The 27,629-nt window shown below is 53.2% G+C and overlaps 1 protein-coding gene and 1 long non-coding RNA gene across 2 annotated transcripts in view; one reads left to right on the forward strand and one right to left on the reverse strand.

The window, feature by feature from the left end:
• CADM3 (cell adhesion molecule 3) overlaps positions 1-19,645 on the forward strand; it is a 145,946-nt gene extending 126,301 nt beyond the window's left edge. Inside the window, exon 11 of the mRNA XM_042842481.2 lies at positions 15,555-19,645. Coding sequence (XP_042698415.2) covers positions 15,555-15,613 — 59 coding nt within the window. The 3' untranslated portion in view covers positions 15,614-19,645. The remainder of the gene's footprint in view (positions 1-15,554) is intronic.
• A 758-nt stretch (positions 19,646-20,403) lies between these two features.
• LOC135976815 (uncharacterized) lies at positions 20,404-27,378 on the reverse strand. The gene is made up of 2 exons (XR_010594117.1): positions 27,022-27,378; positions 20,404-21,008 (listed from the first exon to the last, which is right to left on the reverse strand). It is a non-coding gene; the product is annotated as an uncharacterized LOC135976815 (long non-coding RNA).
• Positions 27,379-27,629: the final 251 nt, after the last annotated feature.

Consider the following 27,629-nt stretch of genomic DNA (forward strand, 5'->3'; position numbering starts at 1 on the left):
CATCTTTCAGCAAAACCCATTGCCTTCTCCCCTTTAGCCAGTTTCTTATCCATCTTACAATGCTTGTGCTGATCCCCATCTTCCCCAATGTAACTAATACTGTCCTACGTGGTACCATGTCAACTGCTTTACCGAAGGTCAAGGATATCAGATGTACAGCACTTATCTTATCTAAGAAAATCACTTATTTTCTCAAAGGCAAAAATCAAGTTAGTCTGGCATGATCCACCTTTCAGAAACCCGTACTGCATTCCATCCCCTCCATCTTTTACCTCCATGAAGTTAATTATTCTTTCCTTCACAATTTGTTCTAAAGCCTTGCATACTACTGAGGTCACACTAAAAGGTCTGTAATTGCCCTGCTCACTTTTTTTCCCTTTCTTAAACATAGGTGTTCTCCAGTCACATGGTACTGCCCCCAAACAGCTAGATTTATTCAAAATCCTTGCTTCTAGACTAGCAATCTCATGTGCCAGTTCTTTCAGTATTCTGGGGTGGAAATTATCCAGGGCCCCTAATATGAGCACATTAAGCTGGTTAAGTTTTATTCCACCACAGTTGTGGTAATTTCCATTTCTAGATATGCATTTCCATCTGACTTCATGCACGTGTTCCCTATTATCATCCTGATTGAAAATGAAGGCAAAGTACTCATTTAGTTTTTGGGCCATATCTCGATTACCTGTAATTTCTTTCCCAGGCACACTGCACAGCAGCCCAACCTCATCCTTCCTTAGTCTCTTTATTTATAGAACTAAAAAAATCTCTTATTATTTATTTTAATTTCCTTGGCAAGAGCTACTTCAGCTTGACTTTTAGCAATTCTCTTTAGTCCTACATTTTCTAACCTCTGTGAGGTAGATTTCTTTGCTGATCTAGCTCTTTGTCCATTCCCTATAGGCTCTCTGCTTACTCCTCCTAACCTTTTTGAGGTGGTTATTCATCCAGCTGGGGCTGGAGCCTTTCCCTACAACTTTTCTCCCTTTGCTTGGGATGCAAATTGCAGCTCATTTTTGTACAGTTAATTTGGAGAAATTCCAAACCTGTGAATTGAAGTGCTTGAGCTTGTCAGTCCAGTCTCTGATTCCCTAGAATTTCCTAGAATCTGCCCTTTGGAAATCAAATCCCATAGCTGAGGACCTGGTTGATCCTTCCATTTAATTTAAATTGAATCAACATGTGATCACTCAATCTGAGGTTATGTCCTACAACTGGCTCGTCTATGGTATCCTCACTGCTTACCAAAACCAGGTCAGAAATTGCGTCATCTCGTGGTGGTTCAGTGACAGTTTTATGAATTAATCTCTCATATATCACATCCAGGAATAGCCGGGCCCTAGCAGTATTAGTAACATTTATTCACCAATCTATACCTGGGAAGTTAAAGTCTTTCATAATGACACAGTGGAGAGGGGGGAAGGATAACTCAGTGGCTTGAGCATTGCCCTACTAAACCCAGGGTTGTGAGTTCAATCCTTGAGGGGGCCACTTAGAGATCTGGGGCAAAATCAGTACTTGGTCCCGCTAGTGAAGGCAGGGGGCTGGACTCGATGAAAGGTCGAGTCCAGAACTTACCTTCCAGTTCTATAAGATAGGTAAATCTCCATATATAGAGTGGGGTCTCCAGGTCATGACCCCACAGAGACAGTGGGGATCTCCCTAGAGCAGGGGTGGGCAAACTACAGTCCAGGGGCCCGATCCAGCCCCTCAGGGCTTTAGATCTGGCTCACGGAATTGCCAACGCTGTGGGCCCTGCACTGCTCCCAGAAGTGTCTGGCACCACTTCCCTGTGGCCCCTGGTGGTGGTGGTGGTGGTGGTGGGCAGAGGGCTTGGTGCACTGCCCTTGTCTCCAGGCACCAGCCCCCGCAGCTCCCATTGGCCAGGAATGGGGAACTGCAGCCAATGGGAGCTTCAGGGGAGGTACCCACAGGCAAGGGCAACATGCGGAGCTCTCTGACGTGGTGCTGGCCACTTCCAGGAGTGGCGCGGTGCAGGGCCAGGGCAGGGTGTGCACTGCTGCCACCCCGGAGCCGCTCCAGTTAAGTGGTGCTGGGACAGAGCCCAAACCCCTCCTGCACCCCAACTCCCTTCCCTGGCCCTGCATGCATTTTCCTCACCCAGATGTGGCACTGAACAATCAACATCAAAAGCCCTTTTGCATCTGCCCGGCCCTCCAACTGCCCAGCTCCTTGCTGCTAAGTCCTGGGCAGCCCCGCCTGGAGCAAAAGTCACCATTACCCCTTTAGGTGCCCTGGGCAATGTGAGCAGGTTGGTGGCACAGGGAGGTTTGGGGGAAGCCAGCAACAGCCAGGGGCCTAGGGAGACAGGGGGGATTAAGTATGGCAGGGAGTTGGGGTGCTAGGGGAAGAGGCACCATGGGTGGCAGGCTAGGGGTGGGGTGCTGAAGGTTGTTACGGGCAGTGGGACCCCACTGGGGGAGCTATGGGCAGCCTCCCACCCCGCTTTGTACCCATCCCCCATTCTGTGCCCCCAGCCCCTCTCCTGTTGCCCTAACAGCTGCCTCCTCGCGGACTCCCACTGCCAGCAGGGGGAAGGGTGGCAGGAGGCTGCTGCAGTGGCCATTGTAGCCAGGAGGGGGAGCTGCAGGCCACACTTGCTGGATGCCTGAGATCCCCCTGTGGGCAATGCCATCAAATGCCATGTGCCATGTCAAATGCTGGATCACTTCCCCTGGCCTCCCCCAGCCAGGGCCTCCCCTGGGTACCTCCAGATCAGCCAGCCAGGGCCTCCCCTGGGTCCCTCCAGCCCGACCAGGGCCTCCCCTCGGTCCCCCAGCCCAGTCAGCCAGGGCCTTCCCTGAGTCCCCCCAGCCCAGCCAGCCAGGACCTCCTCTGGGCCTCTCCAATCTAGCCAGCCAGGGCCTCCCCTGGGACCCCCCATCCCTGCCAGCCAGGGCCTCCCCTGAGTCCCCACAGCTCAGTCAGCCAGGGCCTCTTCTAGGCCCCTCCAATCTGGCCAGCCAGAGCCTCCCCTGGGTCCCCCCAGCCCAGCCAGCCAGGGCCTCCCCTGGGTCAGACTCCCCCAGAGGCCAGAGCAGTCCATTCCTTGCTCTGCTATTGGTGAGTCCCCCAGAAAGCAAGTGTGAATCCCCACCCTGACCTGGCCTGTCACTGAGCGCGAGGGCCGGCGGTACGTGAGAATGGGACAGCTCTGTCCCCACAGCAGCCCAATAACTGGTGGGGTCTGTGTTAAGGTGACTGGGTGGAATACGCTGCAGCAGGTGCAGAAGTTCGGGTCTGACACCTGGGCTGGGAGACGCCTGGAGCCAGAGCAGCTGCAGAACCAGTCACATTCCTTATGCTCCACAGGGGAGCCTTCAGTGGCCTCTCTGGGTCAAAGTGAGTTCATGGGGAAGGCCTCAGAGACCAAACCTGCCAGTGCAGGGGTGAGGGACTGATGGGGCCATTCCCAGGTCTCAGGGCAGCAGGAGCTGCTGGGGGTGGTGGAGCAGGAAGGTGTGGTACTAGCTCCTGCAGCGGGTGTGGAGGGTGAATTCCCGGGCCAGGATGTAAGTGGGATGTCTGGACAATCCCCACCTTTCTCTGGCTAGTTTTCCTGCACAGCCTAGTGCACAGCCACCAGGGCTGGTAGCAGCCATGCACAGCAATGAGGCACGACCCATCGCACGATCTCTGGGGTGGCAGCGGCACATGAGCTCAGCTGCTTCCGGCTCTGCAGCCGACCCGCCATACGCTCTGCTACAGAAATGAGCAGCCAGTCAGAAAGTTTCCTTCCATGACAGGCCTGCAGTGAGGGTGGGCGAGTGACAGTCGGGGAAACGTGGTAGCCAAAGGAGGCCACTTTGCTCTGCAGCTCCTGGCCCCGCAGCTACTTCCTCACTGGAACCCCTGGCTGTGACCCGCAATGAGCTCCAAGCAACCAACTCTCCTGGCCAAAGCCACGGTGCCACAGGCAAGGGGGCCCTGCATTCCACAGCGCCCCCCTGGGTTTGTGCCCTCAGGTGAGGGAGGCTGGGAGCTCGCCAGGTGCAGCTGCCACTAGCTTCCCACTATGAGCCTGATCCCCCCCTCCCGCCCCTCCAAACAACCAGCCTTCCCCCAGGGTGCTGCACCCTGGAGCTGACAGAGCCCATCTCAGCCCAGGGTGCAGTCTGGGGCCTGCAGACGCTAAGGGGGGTTTGTTCTGTGGCCTTGCTGGGGAGAGAGGCCTTCAGCAGCTTGGGAGGCATTAGTGGGGCAATCAGCAGGGGACACATACTCATGTAGGCGAGGGACAGGTTAACTTGGGGCTCCTGGGAGCAGGGGTTTCTATACCAGGCCCAGGACAGCTAGGGCAGAGCTCTGAGGGGATGAGGCCGGATCCTCCTTGCCATGGCCCAGAAATGAAGCACTGGGGCCTGGCCATTGGTCTGGCTTTAGGCTGGTGGGGTTTGGACAGGGCTGAGGAAAGCCCCAGTCCCAACCCCCTGCACGCTGGGCCGGCAGGGGATGTTCTGAGCAGAGCAGGGCACATCCTGAACATGGCAGGGGGCAGGACTTTGTTCCCCTTTGTGGTTCCCTGTGGCCTTAGCCAAGGCGCCCTCCAGCTCAGCTGGCTCCATATCTACACCAAGCAATGCATGAAACCCTTTGTAAAGGGAGCTGCTGCTGCCTCTGGGCATGGAGTGGGCAGGACAGCAAAGAGGTTTGGGTGGGGTGGCGTGGCATGGTGGGAACACAGGCTGGGGCAGGAGGTGGGATGGCAGGAGCTGTGCTGCCTGTTCTTAGCATGAGGGCCTGAAGGAGGAGAGGGTGTAGGACAGGAGGGTGGCAGGAGACGAGGGCTCAGGGAAGTCCATTGTATAGTGGGAGGGAGGGAAGGCCACTTGCAAAGGTTGTGCCCAGGTTGGAAAGAGCCTGGTGTAAAGTGGATGCTACCATGATATACATCCAAAATAATGGTCAGTTCCCAGGGGAACATTGCTCCAGTTTTTGCATGTCCCAGGGCCTGTCCTTCGCAATAACCTCCTGTCACTGACCCCTGTATCCCAGCACGTACCCCCGGGCAGCCTGGGAGGCTGAGCTCTGCTGCCCCAGTGCCCGTACTCTTGCCATCTGCACAGCTGGCTTTACCTTAGGTACAGGCTCCTGGGAAGAGGCAGTGAGATCAGCAGGGTCCACAGGTGAGAGGTGGGGGCTCTCCCAACAGCAGCTGCTCCAGGTTGAAGCGAGACAAGGGGCTCTCCTGTGCAAACCAACCGGGGACTCCAGTGGCTCCATTTCCACATTGACCCCAGGAACTCGCCTGAGCCCAGCTCCTGCAGAAACGAGCAACGAACCCAGCAATGTGAGGAGCAGGTTGGAAGCCAGGAGGATTGGAGGGCAGTGGGCATGACTGCCCAGGACTGGATTCATCATTGGTCTGCCCAGTGCTGGGGGAGCATTGGCCCATGCAGGTTCTGACTTGAGGACAGGGTGGATGACAGCAGCATGGCCCTTTTCCACATTGCATGCCAGGCTGTATCTGCGCTTAGTGCCCACAGTGCCTCGTGTGGCCGGGGGGAGGAGATTCCTGCGTTGCTGACTTTGGCAGCTGGCCCCCCCTTCGGAACAGGCTCTGTATTCATCCCAGCTGGCGCTGAACTCTCAATATTACCGGAAAGCCATATTTGTACCATGCTCAGAACACTTGGTTTGTGTGAGCAGTGGGGCAGGGTGGAGGGCGGCCGTTGAGTGTTGTGCTGTGTTCTTGTATGTACATAAAGGGGATACAACCAACGTCAGTGTTACTTTATAACCTTTCTAATATCCTGTGCTAATCTCAGAAAATAGTCCTATTAATATATCTGGATTGTACATGTCACCTGCCTGCGTCTCTCTGCTTCCCTGCGGGGCACCCAGCGCCGAGCAAGAGCTACCTGGGCATGGGCTGCCCCTCAAATGCCAGTGTGATGCAGCACCAATGTTTCCCCACCACCTGCCTTTCCTCTGTCTCCTGGAGCAGCACCCGCTGCCATAACTGCTCCTCATGCTGAGAGGCAGGCTCTTCTCCGTCACTCACACACACCCTGTGTCTCTCTCACACACAGTTTCTCTCTCCCGCGAGCACATGCGTTGCCCTGGGCAGCATGTTACACTCGCTCACACACACAGGTTGTTGGGCCCAGTTCATGCCTGCTCAGACCTGCTGTTGGTCGCTCATTCCAGTGCTTAGCTCTATGCCCTGACCGCGGTGCTGGGACTTGCTTGGAAATGGAAATGGCCTTGCAGCACATTGCTGGAAATGGCTTCACACTTGCTACACAGAGCTGGGGCCTTTGGGACCAGCCCATGGTGATTCCAGGGGGGTCAGGCCAACTCCCCCTCCCCGACTGACTCTGCCAGGTCAGAGACCGCTGGCGAAACACATGGCCACGGCCAGTGGCGGCTCTAGCTTTTTTGCCGCCCCAAGCACGGCAGGCAGGCTGCCTTCGGCAGCTTGCCTGCGGGAGGTCCCCAGTCCTGTGGATTCGGCGGCATGCCTGCGGGAAGTCTTCTGGTCCCATGGCTTCCGCGTACCCGCCGCCGAATTGCCACCGAATCCGTGGGACTGGCAGACCTCCCGCAGGCATGCTGCTGAAGGCTGCCTGACTACCGCCCTCGCAGGGACTGGCAGGCACCCCCCGCGGCTTGCCACCCCAGGCACGCACTTGCAGCGCTGGTGTCTGGAGCCGCCGCTGGCCATGGCTGCCCAGGTAGCCTCACAAATCCCTACTTCACCAGCAGTGCTCTTAGAGGGATAGCTCAGGTGTTTGAGCATTGACCTGCTAAACCCAGGGTTATGAGTTCAATCTTTGAGGGGGCCACTTAGGGATCTGGGGCAAAATCAGTACTTGGTCCTGCTAGTGAAGGCAGCGGGCTGGACTTGATGACCTTTCAAGGTCCCTTCCAGTTCTAGGAGATAGGCTCTCTCCATTTATTAAATTTTTTTTAATTAGAGTGTGAGGAGCAAATCACCAGTGCCAGAGCCTGACTGAAAGGCCTGAGATGACAGGCACTGAGGGGTGAAATGGGCAGGACTGCATGGAGCCAGCTCTGGGACTGCTAAGGGTAGCAGAGGGCATGGGGAGCCAAGGGAGCAGAGGGGCTAAACGGGATCCAAAGGATCTTCAACAAAAAAGACAGGCAAGGGAACACCATGGAGGCTCCCCAATGCCTCTGATCCCTTCACTCTCCTCCTAGCATGAAAGAAACCCCCCACATCTGCACAGATGATGCATAAGGGCAAGTAAAGGACTAGGTGGACAGGGTGAACGTGTACAGCTCAGTGGCTCGGCAGAGGAGCTGCTTCCTTAGTTTGTTAAAGGCATCACCGACCCCTTTGAAAGTCATGGAAACCCGTGGGGAGTCCAGTGAACTGGAGGACCTTAGCCTAGCTCAGCTCCACAGCACTTGGCAGAGCCATCCTGGAGTTACCATCCGGTAAGTCTGAGTGCAGCTCCAGGAAAGGCTGGAGGAAATACTGAGGAGCGAACTATCCCTAAATCTCTACAGGACCCTGCAGCCATGAAGCACTGTACACATCAGGGGGCTTGTTGGGGCCAGGCATCATGGATCCACAGGATCGCTGCTACACCCCCAGCCTTGGAACTGTCTCTTAGAGGAACCCCTTTGCCGGGCCAGATCCCCAAGGAGTCTTCCTCTCCCTTCAGGGTCAGCCACACGGCCTTGCCGCCTCCTAGACTGAACTGCTGGGGCTGCAGCACTCCCACTTCACAACATGAGCTTTGCTCGGCAAGTCCAGCCGAGCCGGACTCCTGGGAGAGACTTGTCCACTCTGCAGGGCTTGATGCACCTCCCCAGCAATCCCAGTGACACTCAAGCAGGGTTGTCAAAACATCCGAATTTACTAGACAGCTGCAACACTGCAGCAGGAGTCCCTAGCTTAGCACAGAGACAGGAAGGTTAAAGTATGGACCAGTCTGGTCGGACCAGACCACAGCCACGCTGTAGTGAACCCCAGGTTCAGGCTCCATCTGTCTCTTATTCTCACCTTCTTCCTCAGTTCCAACTCCCCAGGTCAGAGAGCCCAGACTCCTTCCAGCCACCCGTTCTTATCCCCGGCACCTCACCCCTTATGCCTGCTTAGTTCGCAGGCTGGGCTCTTTGCTCAGCTTCTCTGCTGAGAGGTGGGGAAATCCCCCTCCCTCTGGGTCATGAATCGCTAGGTGTCCATGTCCCACTGACATGGGGTCAGCCTTGACCAGTCCTTTTCTTAGCAACCCATTGAGGCTCAGACAGCCAGGGCTGGCTCTAGCTTTTCTGCTTCCCCCGCCGAGCGCCGCCGGAACCCCCCGCCGAGCGCCGCCCCCCCGCCGAGCGCCGCGCCGCCGGAGCACCCCCCCCGCGGAATACCGCGCCGCGCTCCCCCCGCCGCCCCTTACCAGGTGCCGCCCCAAGCATGTGCTTGGGTGCCTGGTGCCTGGAGCCGGCCCTGCAGACAGCTAGGTCACATTCACCCCTTTGTCTCTTAGCCTGCCCTGAGAGCACACTTAATCCCTCCCCGCAACAAACACACTGGTAACAGTGTGGCACACAGGAGAAACTGAGGCACGCATAGGGATCATAAAAATATTACAAAAAATTCCTACTTCATCACTTCTTTGCCCCCTTCGAGACCAAATTGAGTAGGGTCACTTCAACCAGTGACCTGGGGAAATTCAACCCACAACTGTTATCCAGAGATGGCCCAGCGTCTTTCCCATCCCCTGGGGAGCTCAACTCTCAGGCACTCCCACGATTCTTCCAGCCCAGTTCCTAACCAACCAAACGTAGGGTTTCCAGTGCACAGCTCAGAGCAGTTCCCCATCCCCCCTTCGGTCTGGGCGGGTCGATGGCACTCGCAGGGTGCATGTGAGGCATTTTCATGTGGCCCTTCTCCCTTTTGTCACCCCAAAAGCTTTGGGTTTGAAACTGGGCTGGGGTCCTGCCACTGCCTCCTCTCCCTCGTCTGCCAGGGAGTGAGGAGGGCAGTGACCCCACATTCCTCCATGTGTCAGACCTCTTGGCTTCAGCCTGGGTGTCCTGACCCCGTGGTTGGAGTAGGAAGTTGACCTCCTGAGCAGTTAGCAGGGGATCAGTGTAGGTTTGTCCCCCTCCAAAGTTGTTCTTAACCCAGCCATATCTCTGGGGCTCTGGTGAGGCAGGGGTACAGGGTGCACTTCTACATTGGCAGGCCCCCTCTGCAGAGGTTTCTCCACCCAGGGCTGTGCACATGCCAGGACCCCATTTCCCCTTGGGGGTTAGCCAGTTGCCCTCACCCCCAGGGCAGATTATGCCTGAGCCTGTGTGACTCACATCTCCCATGAGGAGATGGGTAGGAGCCATTCCTCTGCCCCACTCAGATCCAGGTGTCTGCTTGTAGACAGAAAGGTGTCCTGAGTGTTACAGCCTTTCCTTTGTGTTGCAAGCAAGGGGGGTGACCACCCCTCATTCTCCCTGCCAGCCAAGCTATTTGCATTTGCACTGACACCACCAGTCTGAATGTGATTCAAAGCCTTGGCTGGTACAGAAACAGGGGCTGAATTTTGTCTTACGGTGATACAATTAGTTCCCAAAAGAATGTCACAGCTGATATCCTGAAGAACCCCAACTACCAGCCACCCCGATCCCTCCTGTGTCTGCCCCGGATCTGAGCCACAGGCAGGATGAATGGCTTCACATTTAGAACCTTAACCCAGGCCACACAGCCCGGCAGCATCTAGTGGGGTTGACCACACAGGGTCTGACAAAGGGTCTCTCTGTCCTAGAATCTCTCCACCCCATGAATGTCTTCCCATTACCCACCACCTTCTGCTCCCACTGGGGGTCAGAGGAGTCTGAGCCCAGGAGAGTACAACAGGACATGTACCAGTACCTGGAGGGAGAGCCCATCTGTCACCTCCCCCGGCTCTATGACTGCTTTCCTCTGAAAGGTCAATCACTTAGTTCACTCTCCAGGCCTGAGCTCCACGCTGCCTTCTTGGCTGGGGGGATAAGTTAAATCCTCTGTCCTGGGCAAACTTTATTTCATCAAGCTTTAGGCATCCTCCCCACTTGCACCCTGTTTTTCCACAAATGTTGCACTTCTGGTCCTTGCAATAACTCAGTGGGAGTCTACTGGGATTGGCTGCTCCCCGCACTTTGGGTTTCCCTGAATCCCACTTCTGGGCACCTCCATTGGTTCCCCTTCCCAGGATCCATGCTTAGACCAGTCCCCTTTGGGTCTTTTTTCATACCCAGACCTGTTGTCCAAAACCCATCTGCCAACCAGCCTGTGCTACGCAGCTTCTTTGGCTTCCTGACCACTAGCCACATTTTCAGCTTGTGGGGGACAGATCTCAGGGAGTTGTTCCAACCCAACTGCTCCAGGTGATACAAATCCTCCAGTGTGGTGATGCCTGCACTTTACCCCACTTGTGCAGGTATTCTCCCGCCAGGGTGGTGGCTTCCATCTGTCACACCCTGGGCCTTTTGCACACCCTGAAAACTTTTCCTATAAGCCTCAGGTGTCAATTCAAACTGTTCATAGTCTCCAGTATCAACTCAGTCCATCTGGCTGTACACCTCTATAGCTTACGGACTGAGTAAGGGGCTGAGGCAGCTGAGCTGGTCTGTAGAGTCAACCTGGTTCAAATCACAACCCTTCTAAAAGGCAGTGAGGCTGGCGTCTATATCCCTCCCTCCTTAAACTGGGGCAACAATTTGTTATCTAGGTTTCCTGTGGAATTGGCATCCCAGAATCTTTCCCCACTTACCCCTCGGGGGGTCGTCTTGCCCTCGGCTTCCTCATCTCGAGTTCATGAGTCCTCTGTGTTCTCCTGGCTCTTCTGCTGGTCTTCCTCATGCTTCCACTGCTTCTCCTGGTCAGCTCGCTCCCTTTTGTGGTCCTCTAGGCTCTGTTGCTCTAGCTGAAGCTCCTTCACTTTCAGCTTCAACCCCCCACTTCTTCAGTTCTATTGATGGCATGAAGATGCCCTGCTAGATGGGGATCAGGGTCATGTGGATCATAGAATCATAGAATATCAGGGTTGGAAGGGACCTCAGGAGGTCATCTAGTCCAACCCCCTGCTCAAAGCAGGACCAGCCCCAATTAAATCATCCCAGCCAGGGCTTTGTCAAGCCTGACCTTAAAAACCTCTAAGGAAGAAGATTCCACCACCTCTCTAGGTAACCCATTCCAGTGCTTCACCACCCTCCAAGTGAAATAGTTTTTCCAAATATCCAATCTAGACCACCCCCACTGCAACTTGAGACCACTGCTCCTTGTTCTGTCATCTGCTACCACCGAGAACAGCCGAGTTCCATCCTCTTTGGAATCCCCCTTCAGGTAGTTGAAGGCTGCTATCAAATCCTCCCTCACTCTTCTCTTCTGCCGACTAAATAACCCCAGTTCCCTCAGCCTCTTATAAATCATGTGCCCCGGCTCCCTGATCATTTTCGTTGCCCTCTGCTGGACTCTCTCCAATTTGTCCACATCTTTTCTGTAGTGGGGGGGCCCAAAACTGGACACAATACTGCAGATGTGGCCTAACCAGTGCCGAATAGAGGGGAATAATCACTTCCCTCGATCTGCTGACACTGTTCCTACTAATGCAGCTCAATATGCTGTTAGCCTTCTTGGCAACAAGGGCACACTTTGACTCATATCCAGCTTCTTGTCCACTGTAATCCCCAGGTCCTTTTCTGCAGAACTGCCGCTTAGCCAGTCGGTCCCCAGCCTGTAGTGGTGCATGAATTCTTCCATCCTAAGTGCAGGACTCTGCACTTGTCCATGTTGAACCTCATCAGATTTCTTTTGGCCCAATCCTCCAATTTGTCTAGGTCATTCTGGACCCTATCCCTACCCTCCAGCTTATCTAACTCTCTCCCCAATGACGTAAGGGTGTGATGGATCCAGCTGGGAGGGTTTCCAAGATGCCCACCACTTTGGGTATTTGAAAGTGCACACTAAGCAGGGCTGGCTCTAGGTCTTTTGCCGCCTCAAGCAAAAAAAATTTTGGCTGCCCCCCACCCCAGCCCTGGGCTCCCCCCCCGCTCCTTGCTGCCCCAGCCCTGGGCTCTCCCCCCCAACCTGCACCCTCCTGCTGTCCCAGACCAGGGCGGGTCATTCAGCAGGAATTTTGGATGTGCACAGAACACAGACAGGATTGGTTCCCATATGGTTACAGAACTGCAGTAAAGTGGAACAATTTTCAGCTTGTGTGATTGGAGGATGTCTGGATGCATATTATAAGACTGTCCTACAGAAATGAGGAAAAGTTGAGGTGCCTTTATTATTCTTTTGCTCCACTCTTTGTTTCTATAGGGAATTTGCCAAGGCAATCACTGTCTTCCTTTTAAACAAATAAAACTAAAAAAAAAAAAAAAAAAAAAAAAGGCAATGGCTGTTGAAAATAGCAATTCCAGTCCTAAAAATCACTGGGAAGCATTGCTTGCTCAATTTTATCCTACTTTTTCTACAGCAAGTTACAGTGGATCAGTATATTTGATTTGGGAGAAATGAAGTAACAGCTGCCCAAATGGAGCTTGAGCACTCCTGAATTTTGAGGGTGTTCAAATCTGGAAGGCAGGTGCTAGATTCCCTTTCTGAATATTAGCTATATCTGGAAAGGAAAAGTCAATTTCTGCTTCCATGGCTCAGAAGTGCAAATCCTCCTACATGCCTGGTACTGTATCTAAAGCTGCCCAGGTCCTCTAGCAGAGCCTCCCCTCCCTTACTTTTCATTTTAAAGACTAGTGGGATCCACGTACCTCCCTTGCTAGGCTTCAGATAGAGAGGTGCACTGTCCCTTTAGTCCACCCAATTCCTTCTTTGGGGGCTGCAAGGTGAGGTCACACCAGTATCCCTAATCCAGTCTGGGGAAGTCTTCTGAAGGGGATATCTGGGGCAAAGCCTTCTACTCCTTGGGCTGGGCACACTTGTCCCCCACTCACAGTGCCACCCCGTTCTAGCAGCCAGCTCTCCATTCACAGCAAGCTGCAGCATGGCTCAGCTACCTCACTCCCTCCCCCTCCCTTTCCTGTTGATAGCTGCCAAGGGATTGCTGGGAAATGTAATTCTTTCCCTGCTCCAGGGCTGGCTCTATAGGCAGGGAGCTAGGCAAGGAACTACAGCTCCCAGGGTCCCATGGGTTCTCCGCTTCTGCAGCGTTGTGAGAGGGGAGGAAGTGAGTTAAAAAAAAAAAAAAGGATGGCCAGAATGCTGCCCCCTGCAAATGTGCTGCCCCAAGCACCTGCTTGTTTTACTGGTGCCTAAAGCCGGCCCTGACACTAAGCCAAAGGTCTAGCCTGAAAAGAGAAATGGAACCAAAACAACCTGACTTCGCTTTGAGACCAACTGAGCTGCCCGTGTGGACATTCTACGGGCATGTCTGCACGACAGACTTAAGTCGACTTACAGCCACTGTATCCCAGCTGGCAGCAGGAGCCGGGGGCAACCAGGCTTTAGCTGCCCTGGTTTCTTGTCAATTTCACAGCTCCAGCATGGAACCCTGAAAATTGACAAGACAGCCAACAGCCCATGTAAGTAACACAGTGTCTACACAGATACTGTGTCACCCTAACTATGCCGCCATAAGCCCTACAGCTCTCATGGAGGTGGAGTTACTATGTTGGTGTAGTAGGGCACTTCCAGCGGCAGGTCAAGCCTGTAGTGTAAACACTGACATAGCTGCCTTACGTCGACCTAGCTGTGTAGTGTAGACCAGGCCTGAGATCCACTGAACTGTGGCTTCTTCCACTTTAGTGACTTAATGGGCTTCACTAAACCGGAACAGGTGGCTTTAAACCGCCTGCAGGGGGGCCCACACAGCCTTGACTCCAGCTTAACTCATTGCTTTAAATTTACTCCCTGGCTGACCTTGCCCTTGCAGACCAGGCCCTAGAAACTACCCCCCGGGGAAAAGCCTGCAGTGGCTGGGAGCTAGAGGCTGTGCACCCACCGGGTCCTTTGCCTCACTGATTGTTCTGATTCTTTGTCTTTGGTTTACTGGACTCATTTATTCAGCAGCAAAGTGGGCATGTGATCATCTGATGGGCCTGTCAGTGCCCACCCAGCTTCACCCTGGCACGGGGGCCGGGTGACGGAGCTGGGAGCTCAGCCCCACTCTGAGTCACCATCTGCCGCAGCATAATTCACACAGACAGGCCAGATGCTGTGACTAGCACAAAGCTCTGCCACTTTCATGTGAGTTAAAATACATGAGCTGGGGGGCACCGGCCAAAGACTGGACCCAGCCCTGCTCTGAGCACGGGCAACACGGCACTGCCGCTGGCCACACGTGATGGGAATTGCTGCCAAAGGAAGCACAACAAGTTTTATTGCATTTCCAAAACGCAGAATCTGCACTGCACGGTGCCGAGTGACGTCTCCTGGCCCCTTCTCCACTCACTGGTATTCACGCATAGCCAGCCATAGCGCACTACCGTACCAGCACCCCCGACAGCACTAGAATCACAGCTCTCATCCTCTCTGAGGCCCATGGTCCCCTCCTAGGTGTTGGAAACTCCCCCGCGCATGCTCTCCTTTCAGTGCCAGACCCCACGGAGCAGGATTCCTGCCACACGTGGCATCCAGCTCCCTCCATTGCGAAGGTCCAGCTGCTTGAAGGGAGCTCACAGGGGCTGGCACTGCTGCCTTGTAGGAGCTGCTTGACATCCTCGCCCAGCTGCCCTCTCTGCCGATGGCTGGGCTGGGGAGCAGTTCAGCAGGCATGGCTTGAGCCTGATCTGAGTCCTGCTCTCACGCGCCATCCCCAGCTGCAGTTCTTTGGCACCCCCTGTAAAACCCACCAGAGCAGAGACGCTAGCTAGGGGTCAGCCTTGCTCACCTGGGTCCCAGGGGCGGTGCTAAGTGCCGAGGGGTTTGCTCGCCCCAATTGTTTGTTAATGTGGCCATTCACTGGAGAATGGTAATTACCCTGAGGGAGGGGCAGAGGTGACAGTTAATGGGTGAGATTTGACTTGAGCCATTTCCATCTGTGCTGTGCCCAGATATCACTGTGATGGGAGCCACAGAACTAAACTAATGTCTCTCAGGGCCTTGGCATCCTCATGTCAGGGGAGTGCCCTCTGCACAGTCCCTCTGCCCTCTCAGGGTCCGGTCACTCAGCCAGCTGAGTGCTCCTGTGTGACCCCACCCAGGTATCCTCCTTCCCTCTCCTCCGCCTGCACTGCCTCCCCTTCCCCAGTGCCTGGCCCTGCTCTAGTTGCCAGAGGTGGCAACCTGGCTTCAGAGTGATCTGCCTGCCCCCCAGGAATTGAGCAGGGGTGACTATGGCCCATGTAACGACCAGTGCTCCCCACTTATCATAGCCTACAGCTCACCTTGACACAACTGGTGGTGTTTCCCCAGTACCAGCCTGTGACATTCCCCAGGCTACAGTCTGGACTGTGTCCACTCAGTTCTCCAACCTGGGGAGCCTTTTACATGGCTTCGCTCTGAGAGCAACCACTCCTGGCCTGCCCACACCCAGCCTCCTGCATATAAGTTACTCCCGTGTACAGTACATGAGTGCTGCAGCCTAGGCTTGCCAACAGTCCCTTATTACACCCTTATTTTTCATCTCAACAAGATTGGGAGTTGCTGAGTGCTGCAAAGAACAGCAAGAAATTCCCCGGCAAACGTAGGTGAGTGCTGCTTAGTATTACTATCATTATTATGTCTCTTATTTTTGAAATATTGTTGGTGACTCTCCTACAGCCAGCCACTCTTGACTTACACTGCAGAGTGACACCGGCAAACTCCCAGGTCCAGACTTTCCCAAAAATGCACATCTTGCATTAAACCCTCTCATGGACAATACAAACCCAAAGAAAGTCCATCATTTTATTAATAGAAAACGATATGCACAAATCCTGTTATCTCAAATGAAATTTCCAAAAGATATTTCAGTCACCTGCTCCCTGCCCCAGCGCTGCCACCTCTTTCATTACATGACATATGGGTGGGAATTTCCCAGCTCCCCAGGATTCTGCAGAGCAGTTTCCTGCCCAGCCATTCCAAGCTCACAAAGGAGAAGCCAGCGCTCTGCTGAACTCCAGCCTCCATCAATCTACACAGCTGAGCATTAGTGGCTGGCGTTATTCTGCGGGCATTGCTGTATGTGCCCCACTGCTTGGTATGAATCTGAATAACTGCTTGGTCAGTGCTGACTAGCATAGTCCGGCAGCAGCAGGAGGAGCCGCCCGCGCCAGGGCTGTGAGCCTGCCCTGAACCACCGGGACTCTGAACATTAGAGGGGCTGCTCAGCCATACTGCCTGGGTGTCTATTTGTGCCACAGGACTTACCCAGCAGCCTTCAGGGCAAGGTGACAGAAACCTGATGCTTTGGCTCAAGAGATGGCTTGGGGCTGCCTCCTTGGCTGTGCTCAGCAATCAGCCTGCCCAGCCGGGGAGCAGCCAGCTCTCCCCTCCCCTCATCACAAGGCTGCTCTGCACACGGCAGCTAGGCCTGTGTCTGAGCAGGCAGGGCTAGTTAAGCAGGTGCTGGGGCTGCAGGGGGGTGTCACCGTCGGGGACCAGGGTTGGCGGAACTGAGATCTGTCCCTAGAGATGGACGTCTCTGGTCTCCATCAGACCCAGGGCACTATCCTGGATACAGGAATCCCTGAGGAAGCATCTGATTCCAGCCTATGCGAGGCAGGAGCTCAGACTGGATGATCAGAATGGCCCTTGAAATCTACACAGCTAGGAAAATTAGATAGAAAAGGCCTTTTAGTTCACACCTGGGGCCCATGCAGGATTGTTCCCTATGGCCAGGGCCTGTGTGTGGCAGCAGAGCTGACCTCCTTGGAGCAAGCCCTGTGGGCTCTGGTATGATAGGCCAGCAAGACCCCTGTTCTCTGAGAGGCTGGCAAGGCCCCAGGACTCCACGGGCTTGGGTGTGACAGGTGGGCAAAGCCCCAGGACTCAGTGGGCTCAGGCAGGCCAGGCCCTGGGCCTCTGCAGGAACCAGCTTGAGGGGCTGAAGATTCTCTGGCAGATTTGTTGAATTTAATCAATTGAATGTGGAATGACTAATCCAGCGGGCGCCATCACCTGGGAATTCATTTGGAACCTGATGGCGTTGGACACTCGTCTCCCAGAGCGCCCTTGCGCTGCCTTTGAAATCCCCACCATAGGCATGAAATTCCCCTGCTGGGGAGGTACCTTGGGGCGTGGGACACACCCATTGGGCCAGATCCTGAGCTGGGGGATTCCATGTAGCTCCATCAGCTTTGCTATTAAGGGCTGCAGAGGCCGAGGCTCTGGGGCCCTGCCTACAGGACATTGTATGATAACTAACTGGTGAGCATGTATTATAGGCCCCTCTGTGCCCAATCCACAGAGGGTATGAGTTGTTACGGGCCCTGCCTAGGGACTTGACTCTTTAGCTCAAGCTGTAGCAGCTTATGCCTTGACTCTGGAGGTCCCCCATTCAGCCCCTGGAGTGCTGGCTGAGATGGCTGCCATCACACTATATCCAGTCCAGGTCTAAATGTACCAAGCAATGGGATGTCTGCACTTCGGGGCAGCATGCTACACCAAGGGGACTGAGGAGATGGTGGCTGTGGATGGGTTGGGGGAGGCGTCCTGTGTGCTGAGCAAGGTGCCCTCTAGTATGATGCTGTGCTTTGAGGGCAGGTGTTGCCATGTCCCTGCACAGGGCCTCAGCCCCTGGGACCAGGCTGGCTGATGATGCCTGTAGAACCTTTCCTTCCTCCTCTCCTGTGCTGTTTGAGCAGGGACCTGTGGAGGTGGCTTGGGGCAGCCCTTCCCTGTGGTTCTGAGCAAGGGCACCCACGAAAAGGAGGCTGCAATGGGATGGGACAGACTTAGGCTGGTGAAGCAGATGTCTTTGATGTCAGGTCTAACCTGAGCAATGTATGTCCATGCTGAGTTCCCAACAGCAGCAGCAGACCCGGAGCTCGGCAGCGGCCCGGCGTCTGCCCTGGCTGGAGTAGTAAGGGGTAGAGCTGACCAAAGAATGGAGTTTTGATTCAGAGCCAAACCCCCAAATCTGAAAAAATCCAGTTCAATTCGAACCAAAACCAATTTCATTTTTACATTGAATCGAAAAACTCAAAAAAGCAATTTGTTTTGAATGGACTGAAATGTTTCTGGTAAACTCAAAACTATTTTTTTTTCTTTTTCCTTTTTTTTTTAGTTTTTCATTTTGATTCTGCCATTTTCAGGTGTTTTGCACCCTTTTTTGTGGGCTTGGGTTTTTTTGGCCAAAAATGAAACTGAAATGCTGTTTCAGAATTAAAAGTTGAAATGAAATGTTTTGACCTTTTTGAAACGTATTTTCAGATTTTTTCAGCCCAAACTATTAAATAAATTTGACCCAAATTCATGACTATTTTGGAACCCTGAGAAATGCATTTTTTCAGCAAAATTTCTATTTGCCATAAAATTCACCCAACCTGAGTCTGGAGGGTGTTAAACTAATGGGAGAACAAACGGGCTTTCATTAGCACAAAATCGAGATGTTGAGAACAAAATTAACCAAGAAACCAAAGGATGTGAAGAAAAGAAATTCTTGAATTGCCTAGACACCAATGCTAGGAACCTGGGTAACAAACAAGAGGAAATGGAATTGCTCTTTTAAACCCATACATTTGATCTAGTTGGTATTATTACGGAAACCTAGAGGGCTGATTTGCATGATTGGAATGTTAAATTCACCGGTTACAACCTTCAGTATTTAGGAAGGCTCACGTGGGCAAAAGGGGAGGGGGAGTGGCACTCTGTCAAAAATGGCATTGCCTGTCTCCGAACCACTGGCAATTCAGAAGAAAATAATGTTGACTACTTATGGATCAATGTCCTAACAGATAAAGCACAAGATGGGGTATCAGTGGTGTTTGCTACTGACCCCCAAATCACACTAGGGAACAGGATGCTGAGGACCACTGCACCAGCCACAGTAACCAACCATTGATGGCGTCACACCAGGCATCATGATCTGCTCAATCCTGAGAATCCAAGAATCTCTAGGGCAGCTCCGCAGGCAGCAGCAGATAGGGTCAGGGTGTGCAGTGCGCACCTCTTTGTGCATCAATGGAGAGTTTCAGAGCACAGTGTGCTGGAGGAGATGTGCAGGCTCCTCACGTGCCTGTCTATAATATATAGGGGAAAAGGCTGTGTGATCATGGGGGACTTCAGTTTGAGTGACGTATGCTGGAGGTCTCATGCTGCTGCTGCTAAAACATCCTCGGAATTTCTAAATATTATAGATGACAATTTCCCAACTCAGAAAGCGTTGCATCCAACTTGGGGGAATTCTTTATTAGACCTCATCTTGACAGATAAAGAAGAACTGATCACAGAACTAAAAATTAGTAGTAGCTTAGGTTTAAGGGATCATGGCTTGATTGTTATGTGCAAACACAATAAGTCCAGACCAGGGATATATATATTCTTGGTGCTTTAAAGGGCCAGTTTCACAAAACTGAAAACAATTATGAGCCAAATCAATTGGGAGAAAGAATTTAAACTGAAAAATGTGAATGATAAGTGAGAACTGTTGAAGATTATTTTACTAGATGCCCAAAATGACACAATCCCCCAATTGAGAAAGAAGCCCACACTCGTTAAAAAAAAACTGACTTGGAAGAGAAATAGAGGCAATACGATTAATTACAATTAAAATAAAACCATATATATAACAAAAAGAAAAAAGGGGAAGTCGATAGTAATGAATATAAATCAGAAGCTAGAAATTGTAGAAAATCGATAAGGGGAGTAAAAGGACAGCAGGAGCCCTCTATGGTCAGCAAAGTTAAGGACAATAAGAAGGGGCTTTTAAGTATATGAAGAACAAAAAGAACTCTAACTATGGTATTGGTCCATTACTAAATGGAACTGGTAGAATTATCAATAATGCAGAACAGATGGAAGTGTTCAATAAATATTTCTGTTCTGTATTTGGGAACAAAAAATAGGTAGTGCAGATATATCATATGTTGATTAAACACATTCCATTCCAATAGTAACTCAGGAGGATGTTAAACAGTAGCTTCTAAAGTTAAACATTTTAAAATCAATAGGTTCAGATAACCCGCATCCAAGAGTTTTAAAAGAGCTGACTGAGGCGCTCACAGGACCATTAATGTAGATTTTCGATAACTCCTGGAACAGGCAGGAAGTTCCAGAAGACTGGAAGAATGCTAATGTGCCAATATTTTAAAAGGATAAATGAGATGACCTAGTTAATTATAGGCCTCTCAGCTGGATGTCGATCCCAAGCAAAGTAATGGAAGGGTTTACACAGGACTTAATTAATAAAATAATAAAGGAGGGTTTTATAATTAATGCACATCAACATGGCATAATGGAAAATTGATTCTGTCAAACTAACTTGATATCTGTTTTTGATGAGATTGTAAATTTGATTATAAAAGTAATAATAGCATTGATGTAAAATACTTACTCTTCCATAAAGCATTCTGCACAATATTTTAATTAAAAACTAGACTGTGCAAAATTAACACAGCATACATTAAATGGATTAAAACCTTGCTAAATGACAGGTCTAAAAATGTAACTGTAAACAGGGAATCATCATCTAGCAGCTGTGTGTCTATTGGGGTTCTGTTGGGATCAGTTCTTACCCATGCATGATTTATCATCAATGACCTGGAAGAAAACATAAAGTCATCAGTGATAACGTCTGCATATGAAAGAAAGATTGGGGGTGTAGTAAGTAATGAAGAAGACAGGTCACTGATTGTAAATGAGTGGCATCCTCCCAGGTGCCCCCTCATGGCCATAGGGAGCCTTGCAAGTGGACCCTCGCCTCAGTTTCCCTCTTTAGTAACTGAATGGACTCCACTTCAGGCTCTTACTTACAATACCCCTCCTGGAGGGCAGTTTATTACAAAAACCCTGTGCAAATAGTCTATAACAAAAGTCCCAAATCAGAGTCCATATAAACCCAGTGCATAGTCCTTGTTCTCACCATATCCCATGTCTTCCATCACTCCTAGGCTTTTATCCATCCTCTTCCAGCCCTCTGCCAGATCAGCCAGCCCAACACTTCTGTCTGGGATGCAAGCAAACAATATGTGTTTTAAGATGGCAAAATGTAAATGCATCCATCTAGGACTGAAGAATGTCAGCCATGCTTCCCGGATGGGGAGAGGGGCTCAATCCTGGGGAGCAGTGACTCTGAAAAGGATTTGGAGGTGCTAGTGAATAATCAGCTGAATGCGAGCTCCTAATGGGATACTGTGGCCAAAAGGGCTAATGCAACCCTTGGCTGCGTAAGCAGGGGAATATCGAATGGGAGCAGAGAGGTTATTTTACGTCTCTATTTGGCGCTGGTGCGACTGTTGCTGGAACACCGTGGCCAGTTCTGGTGTCCACAATACAAGAAGGATGTTGATAAACTGGAGAAGGTTCAGAGAAGAGCCAGGAGAATGATTAAGGGGTTGGAAAACCTGCCTGCTAGTGACAGACTCCAGACACTGAGTCTCTTTAGTGTAACTGGGAGATGGCTAAGGCGACTTAACCGTGGTTTTTAAGAACCACTGTGGGTCATGGTGGATTCTCCATTACTGAACATCAAGACTGGATGTTTACTAAACACTACGCTCCAGTTCAAATGGGAATTAACTCCGGGAAGCCCTACGGCCTGTGCTGTACAGGGGCTCAGACCAGATGATCACAACGGTCCCGTCTGGCCTTATAACCAGATCTGCGCCAGCTGGGCTCACCTTGCAGCCAGCGATCTCCAAGCACTTTGCAGAGACTAGTGAGTGCCAGCCTGGGCCAGCCTCCTCCCACCCACTGCAGGGAGCAGCTGGGCTGTGGGACGGAGGGAGCCGGGAGTGGAGCGGCTGAGATAGGCTGGGAGGCCAGCAGGGGGCACTGCAGGGCAGGATTGCAGACGTTAGCGCAGGGGCTGGCGGTGCGCGGCTCAGCAGCGGCTGCTGGGGGGCGGGAGGTAGCGCCATGCTCCAGCACTGGACGGCACTGCGCTGCCCCCGCTGGGGCGCGCCGGCTCCAGGCAGGGAGACGGGGCTAGGATCCTCAGCGCAAGGGAGAGAGGCCAGCCCCAGCCCCAGCCCCCCACGCTTTGTTTCTAGTGCTTTGGATAGCTGCTCCCCTCCCCCTCTGATAGCTGGACGAGGCCCGCGCCTCTGACAGCTGGGCGACACCCCCCCCCCGGGTGATTCCCTGCCCCCCGAGAGAACTGGGTGAGACCCCCCCGATAGCTGGGCGAGAATCTTCCCCCCCCCCAGAGAGCTGGGTGAAACCCTCCCCCTCTGACAGCTGGACGAGAATCCCCCCCCTCCCAGAGAGCTGGGTGAAACCCTCCCCCTCTGACAGCTGGGCGAGAATCCTCCCCCCCCCCCCCCGAGAGCTGGGTGAAACCCTCCCCCTCTGACAGCTGGGCGAGAATCCCCCCCCCCCGCCCCCAGAACTGGGTGAGACCTTCCCCCTCTGACAGCTGGTTCCTTTTTAGACCACGGGTTATTTAATGCACCCAGGGAGAAAGCAGCCTTTGGCCAGGCTTTGCAATGTATGCCTGGCGCTTACCTGCCCCTGTCAGTGGGATACACAATAACCTCTGGGTGTCCCACCCCACCACTGGGTGTCTCCCCTTCTGGTGGTTCCCAGCAGCGTTGGAGGTGGGAGGCTTGAAGGGGGTGTAGGCGGGGAGGAGTAGGCTGGGGTGGGGGGTTGCGGAGGGGCAGGCTGGGGGGGAAAGGCTGGGGGTTGGAAAGGGGTAGGTTTGGACAGGAGGGTTGGAGATGGGTAGACTGGGGCGGGGGGTTGGGGAGGGGTAGGTTTGGGCAGGAGATGGGTAGAATGGGGTGGGAGGGTTGAAGAGGCATAGGTTGGGGAAGGGTAGGTTGGGGGAGGGGGTCGGAGAGGGATAGGTTGGGGGTCATGGAGGGGTAGACTGTGATGGGGGGGTTGCGGAGAACGGGGTGGGGGGGTCGGAGAGGGGTAGGTTAGGGATCGTGAAGGGGTAGACTGTGATGGGGGGTTGCGGAGGAAGGGTGGGGGGTCGGAGAGGGGTAGACGGAGGTGGGAGGGTTGGGGAGGGGTAGACTGGGGCTGGGGATCAGAGTGGGGTAGGCTGGGGCAGGGGGTCGGAGAGGGTAGGTTGGGGGGATAGGCTGGGGCAGGGGGGTTGGGGAGGGGTAGAGAGGTGGGGGAGTTGGGGAGGGTTAGGCTGGGGCTGGGGATCAGAGTGGGGTAGGCTGGGGCTGGGGATCGTGGAGAGTAGGCTGGGGGAAATAGGCTGGGGTTGTGGGGGTTTGACACTAGCTTATCAGAACTCTAGAGCAAACTCTGCCACTCCCACAGCTCCCCACTCACCTGCTGGCATTTCCCAGCCGGCAGGGCTGTGACCCACTAACTCAGGGTGCCAGCCCAGCATCTCCCCAGCGTATGAGTCACAGCCAGCCCCAGGCCTGCAGCGCCCCCCTGCCCAGTGATGCCACTCACAGCCCTGCACTGCAGGGATGTGCGCCCAGCTAAGGCCGACTCTCGGCAGCTAGTGCCAGGGACATCAGTGAGAGCTGGGAACAGGGAGCCACAGAGCACAGGCCAAATCTTGAGAGGAGCCACTGGGATGCAGGGGGCAGAGGAGACGGGGCGAGACACCTGAGCTCGAGGCAGCGCGAGACAGAGCGAGGTCCCCTCTCAACACCACAGCAAGGGGAGTTGGGGGGAGGGGCAGAGATGGCCTCACCCCACGGAGCAGCCCCCGCCCCACAAAGCCCCACCCGGGACATCTTGCCCCCTCACATGCAGACCGCAGGGGCCAGCCCTGTTGTTCTCTGGGATACGTGTGGAGAGTCTTGGGCCAGGGAGCTGCTGTGGAACTGAGCTGCGTGTAGCTGTGCGTTTGCACGTGTGTGTGTAGGGCTCTGTACACATCTCCCTGTGCATGCACTTATATACGTGCTTGTGAAACACACTTGTAAAGTGTGCATCCTCCTTCTCTAGTGATTAGCCTGGACAGAGGGGAACAGGCTAGTCACATCTGTACTCCAAGTGGGCGAGGCTTGTGCTGTGGTGCTGAAGTCCCAGGCTTAAACCTGGCTGGTAACGTGGGTGGGCTCATTACATGTCTGCTCGCATGTCTCTCCATGTACGTATACATGTGTGTGTGTGTGCTGGTGTCCCAGCTTGTGCACGGGTGCATGTGTGATTGTGTGCAAGTGTGTCTCTTCATGGATATGTGTGTCATTCCCTCCACATGCCCCTGTGCATGAGGGTGACCAGACAGAAGGTGTGAAAAATCGGAATGGGGTGGGGGGTAATAGGAGCCTATATAAGAAAAAGACCCAAAAATCAGGACTGTCTCTATAAAATTGGGACATCTGGTCAGCCTACTGTGCATGCATGTGTGCATGTGACTCTGTGTATGCATACGTACACATGGTAACCCGTGTGTGCAAATAGGTGTCCTCCCCCCCCCCCGTGTGTGTGTGCATGTGTCATAATGCAGAGCTAGCACTGTTGTTACTTTAACCCATGTATTTCATCTGCCTCACCGTTCGGAGGAACAGGCGTGTCCCGTGGCTCCGCCCTGTGGCGTCCCCACTGAGTACTGCCCCAGTGCCTGCAGGCCTGCTCTGGGGTCTCCACAGCCATCCTCTGCTAGTTATTGCCTGGAATGACAGTGACTGCATCTTTCCTGAGAGCTCGGCTCCCGTGATTCTGTTAAACTCCTGGTTTTGGTCTAGTCGCAGGGTGACGGCTTGTCCCCTGCAGGCCAGGGGAGGTTGGGTTCTGAGGCCAGTGAGTGATGGGCAGTCACACCGCACAGAAGGGACTTCTTAATCTGCAGGGTCACAAAGAAAAGCCCCAGAAGGGTCTGGACTTTTAGCAGGATTATCAGTTTTAACCCAGCACTCTGTCCCGTTCCTCTCAGGAATCCTGCAAACAGAGGCAGGCAGCCCCTCACCGGCTGGTCCTGGGAGTCCCACTTGACACTGAGTTGGGGGTTCTTCCCAGAGAACAGGAGCTTGGGAACCAGCCCTGCACGCCTGCTGGAGGCAGCTCTTGCTGCTGCTGGCGGTGCTGGCCGCCGCAGCCTGTCCCAGCAAGGAGCATTGCTCAGTGGCTCTTAAGCCCTTAAGCATCCGCTGTCATTATTACCGCTATTTATCATGTGAATTCCCATAGCACTTTTTATCTCTCCGGCCCGAGCATAGGTTTCTGGTGCTCGCTGGCTCCTCTGGGAGCATTAATCACAGGGGCCCATGGGCAGCTTCAAGGCTGTTATTGGAGTGCCTTGCTGGGAGCCCAGGCCTGTGTGGCAAGCCAGGTTCCCCTGTTAGCACAGTGGCAGATCTGTGGCTGCAGCCAGAGCGTGTTCTAGCCCAGCCTGGCATTCCCGTGCCCCACCATGCTGGAGGCACCTGCTGGTGGGAGGGGCTTGTTTGAAAAAGGAAAGGAAATAAATAGGAATAAAAAATAAAAAATCATCTGTCAAAATCCCCACCCCCAGCTCTGCTCAGGGCAGTCTTGATCCCCAGTCCCTTGGCAGTGCTGGTGTTGACCAGGCTGTCTGCTTGTCTCTGGGGGCCACTAGAGCTTCTATTTTCCTATTAATACCTTTGAAACCTTTATGTTTGGAAAGGAAAGCTCCTGAGGGTGATAGAGATTCGGTGTCATCCGGGTGCAGCTAGACAGTTGGGAATGGCCTCTCCCACCTCTTCTCAATGCTGTATGCACTCTGAAGCCTAATGATCGCCATTTACAATGCAGCGTTTCCTACTGATCGTCGGAGCAGAAATCTCCGGCCACTTCAGGCACAACTTGGGCTGTGAGCTGACTGTGGGCTGTGTAGAGCCATAGATCTTAATGCCAGAAGGGACTCCCAAATTACCCAGTGTGCCCTGCTGCAGAACTGCTCACTGAACAGCACCCACACACCATGCCCAGTAAACAGACCTAGGCCAAAGCATTTCACAGGCAGAGCCCAGGAGGGACCGAGGCACCATCGATGCCCGAGGCACCTGCCCTGGCAGGGCATGGATTAGCTGAGACATATGATCCCACCCGGGGAGAGAGACACACACACACTCTCTCTCTCTCTCTCCAGGCTACAGACATACAGGAAAACTACATCAAAGGGGACAAAATTTTCTTCCCCCTGCAGGTGACTGACTGAAGTTCTGAAGCATGAGAATTTAGAGACATAAGACATGAACCAGAAGTGATCCTAAGAACTGCTGAGTCCTACCCTCCACCATCACAAGTAACCCCATCGTACAATCCCACTCATACATTTATCAGGCTCCCTTTTAAAACTAGTCAGTTTCTTTGCCCCACAACTCCCATTGAGCGGCTGTTCCAAAAGCTCACTCCTCTGATGGTTAGAAACCTTCTAATGTCCAGCCTCCATTTGTTCATGGCCAGTTTATCCCCATTTGTTCTTGTGTCAACATTGTCCTTTAGCTTAAATAGTTCTTCTCTCTCCCTGGTGTTTACCCACTATAGAGAGTGAGCAGATTGCCTCTCAGCCTTTATCTCACTATGCTAAACCAACCAAGCTTTTTCAGTTTCCCTTTATAAGATCAGCCTCCATTCCCCTGATTGTCCACCTAGCCCCTGCATCTCTTCCAGTTGGAATTTATCTTTCTTGACCATGGAAGACCAGAATTTCAGTGTTCCAGAGGAGGGCTTACTGGTGCCTTGTACATTAGCATTAATGCTTCCCGATCTCTAATGGAAATGCCTCGCCTGATACCTCCTAGAGTCTCAGGTCTTTTTCCTCCTCTGTCACATTTAACTGATGAGCCCCCAGTGTATAGCAGAAATTCTTGTTATTAGTCCCTAAGTGCATGAACTTGCACTTCATACTATTACATTTCATCCCATTTCTATTACTCCAATCCTCAAGGTCATCCAACTCTGCCAGTCCTCCTCTGTGCTGCTGCCTTCCAGCATTGTGTCAGCAGCAAATTTCATTGGCACCCTCCTACTTTTTGTGTCAAGGTCATTCCTGAAAATATTAAATAAGATTGGTCCCAGGACTGAGCCCTGAGGAACTCGACAAGCAACCTCCCTCCAGCCCCACAGCTCACCTTTTCAGCACAGCCTGTCGTCATCTCCCCCATCAAGTGACTTTCTGAAGTCCAGATATATTCAATCACCTGCGTTTTCCTCCCCGTTCTGGCCCTGAGTTTCTGAGGCTGTAATTCACCTGGATGGCCTCTGAGCAATCCCAGGCTGAACAGAGCCACTTGCCCCTCTGCCTGGTGAGAGTCATGCATGCTCCTGCCCCCCTGGCTGGGTGGGTCTCCCTCCCTAGCTGAGGAAATATGCTCAGTGGCTGGGCTCCTCACCCCCTCAGGAGGACACCACCCTGTGTATGAGCCGGGCACTCAGCGCTGTCTCACTCTCGCCAGCTCAGTGGGTTGTGCGCTGTGCCAGTTCTCTGCTCTGGGGCAGCCTGAGCACACACCAGCTGGCTCCCAGCTTGGCAGTTGGAGGTGCTTCACAGGCCTTGGCTGATTTATAAGCCACTGATGAGAGCTGGATGCCCCGAGACATCGCCCACCCTGCTGCTGCGCAGCCTGAATTGCAATGGCTGGAACAGAACTTAATTAAAAACCAGGCACAGCCAATCCGGGGAAAGTGCTAATTCAGGGAGCGCAAAGAGTCCTGGTCAGGGGGAATAGGGGAACCTCAC

This window comes from Chrysemys picta, chromosome 20 (genome assembly GCF_011386835.1).
Source record: "Chrysemys picta bellii isolate R12L10 chromosome 20, ASM1138683v2, whole genome shotgun sequence".
Classification (NCBI taxonomy): domain Eukaryota; kingdom Metazoa; phylum Chordata; order Testudines; family Emydidae; genus Chrysemys; species Chrysemys picta.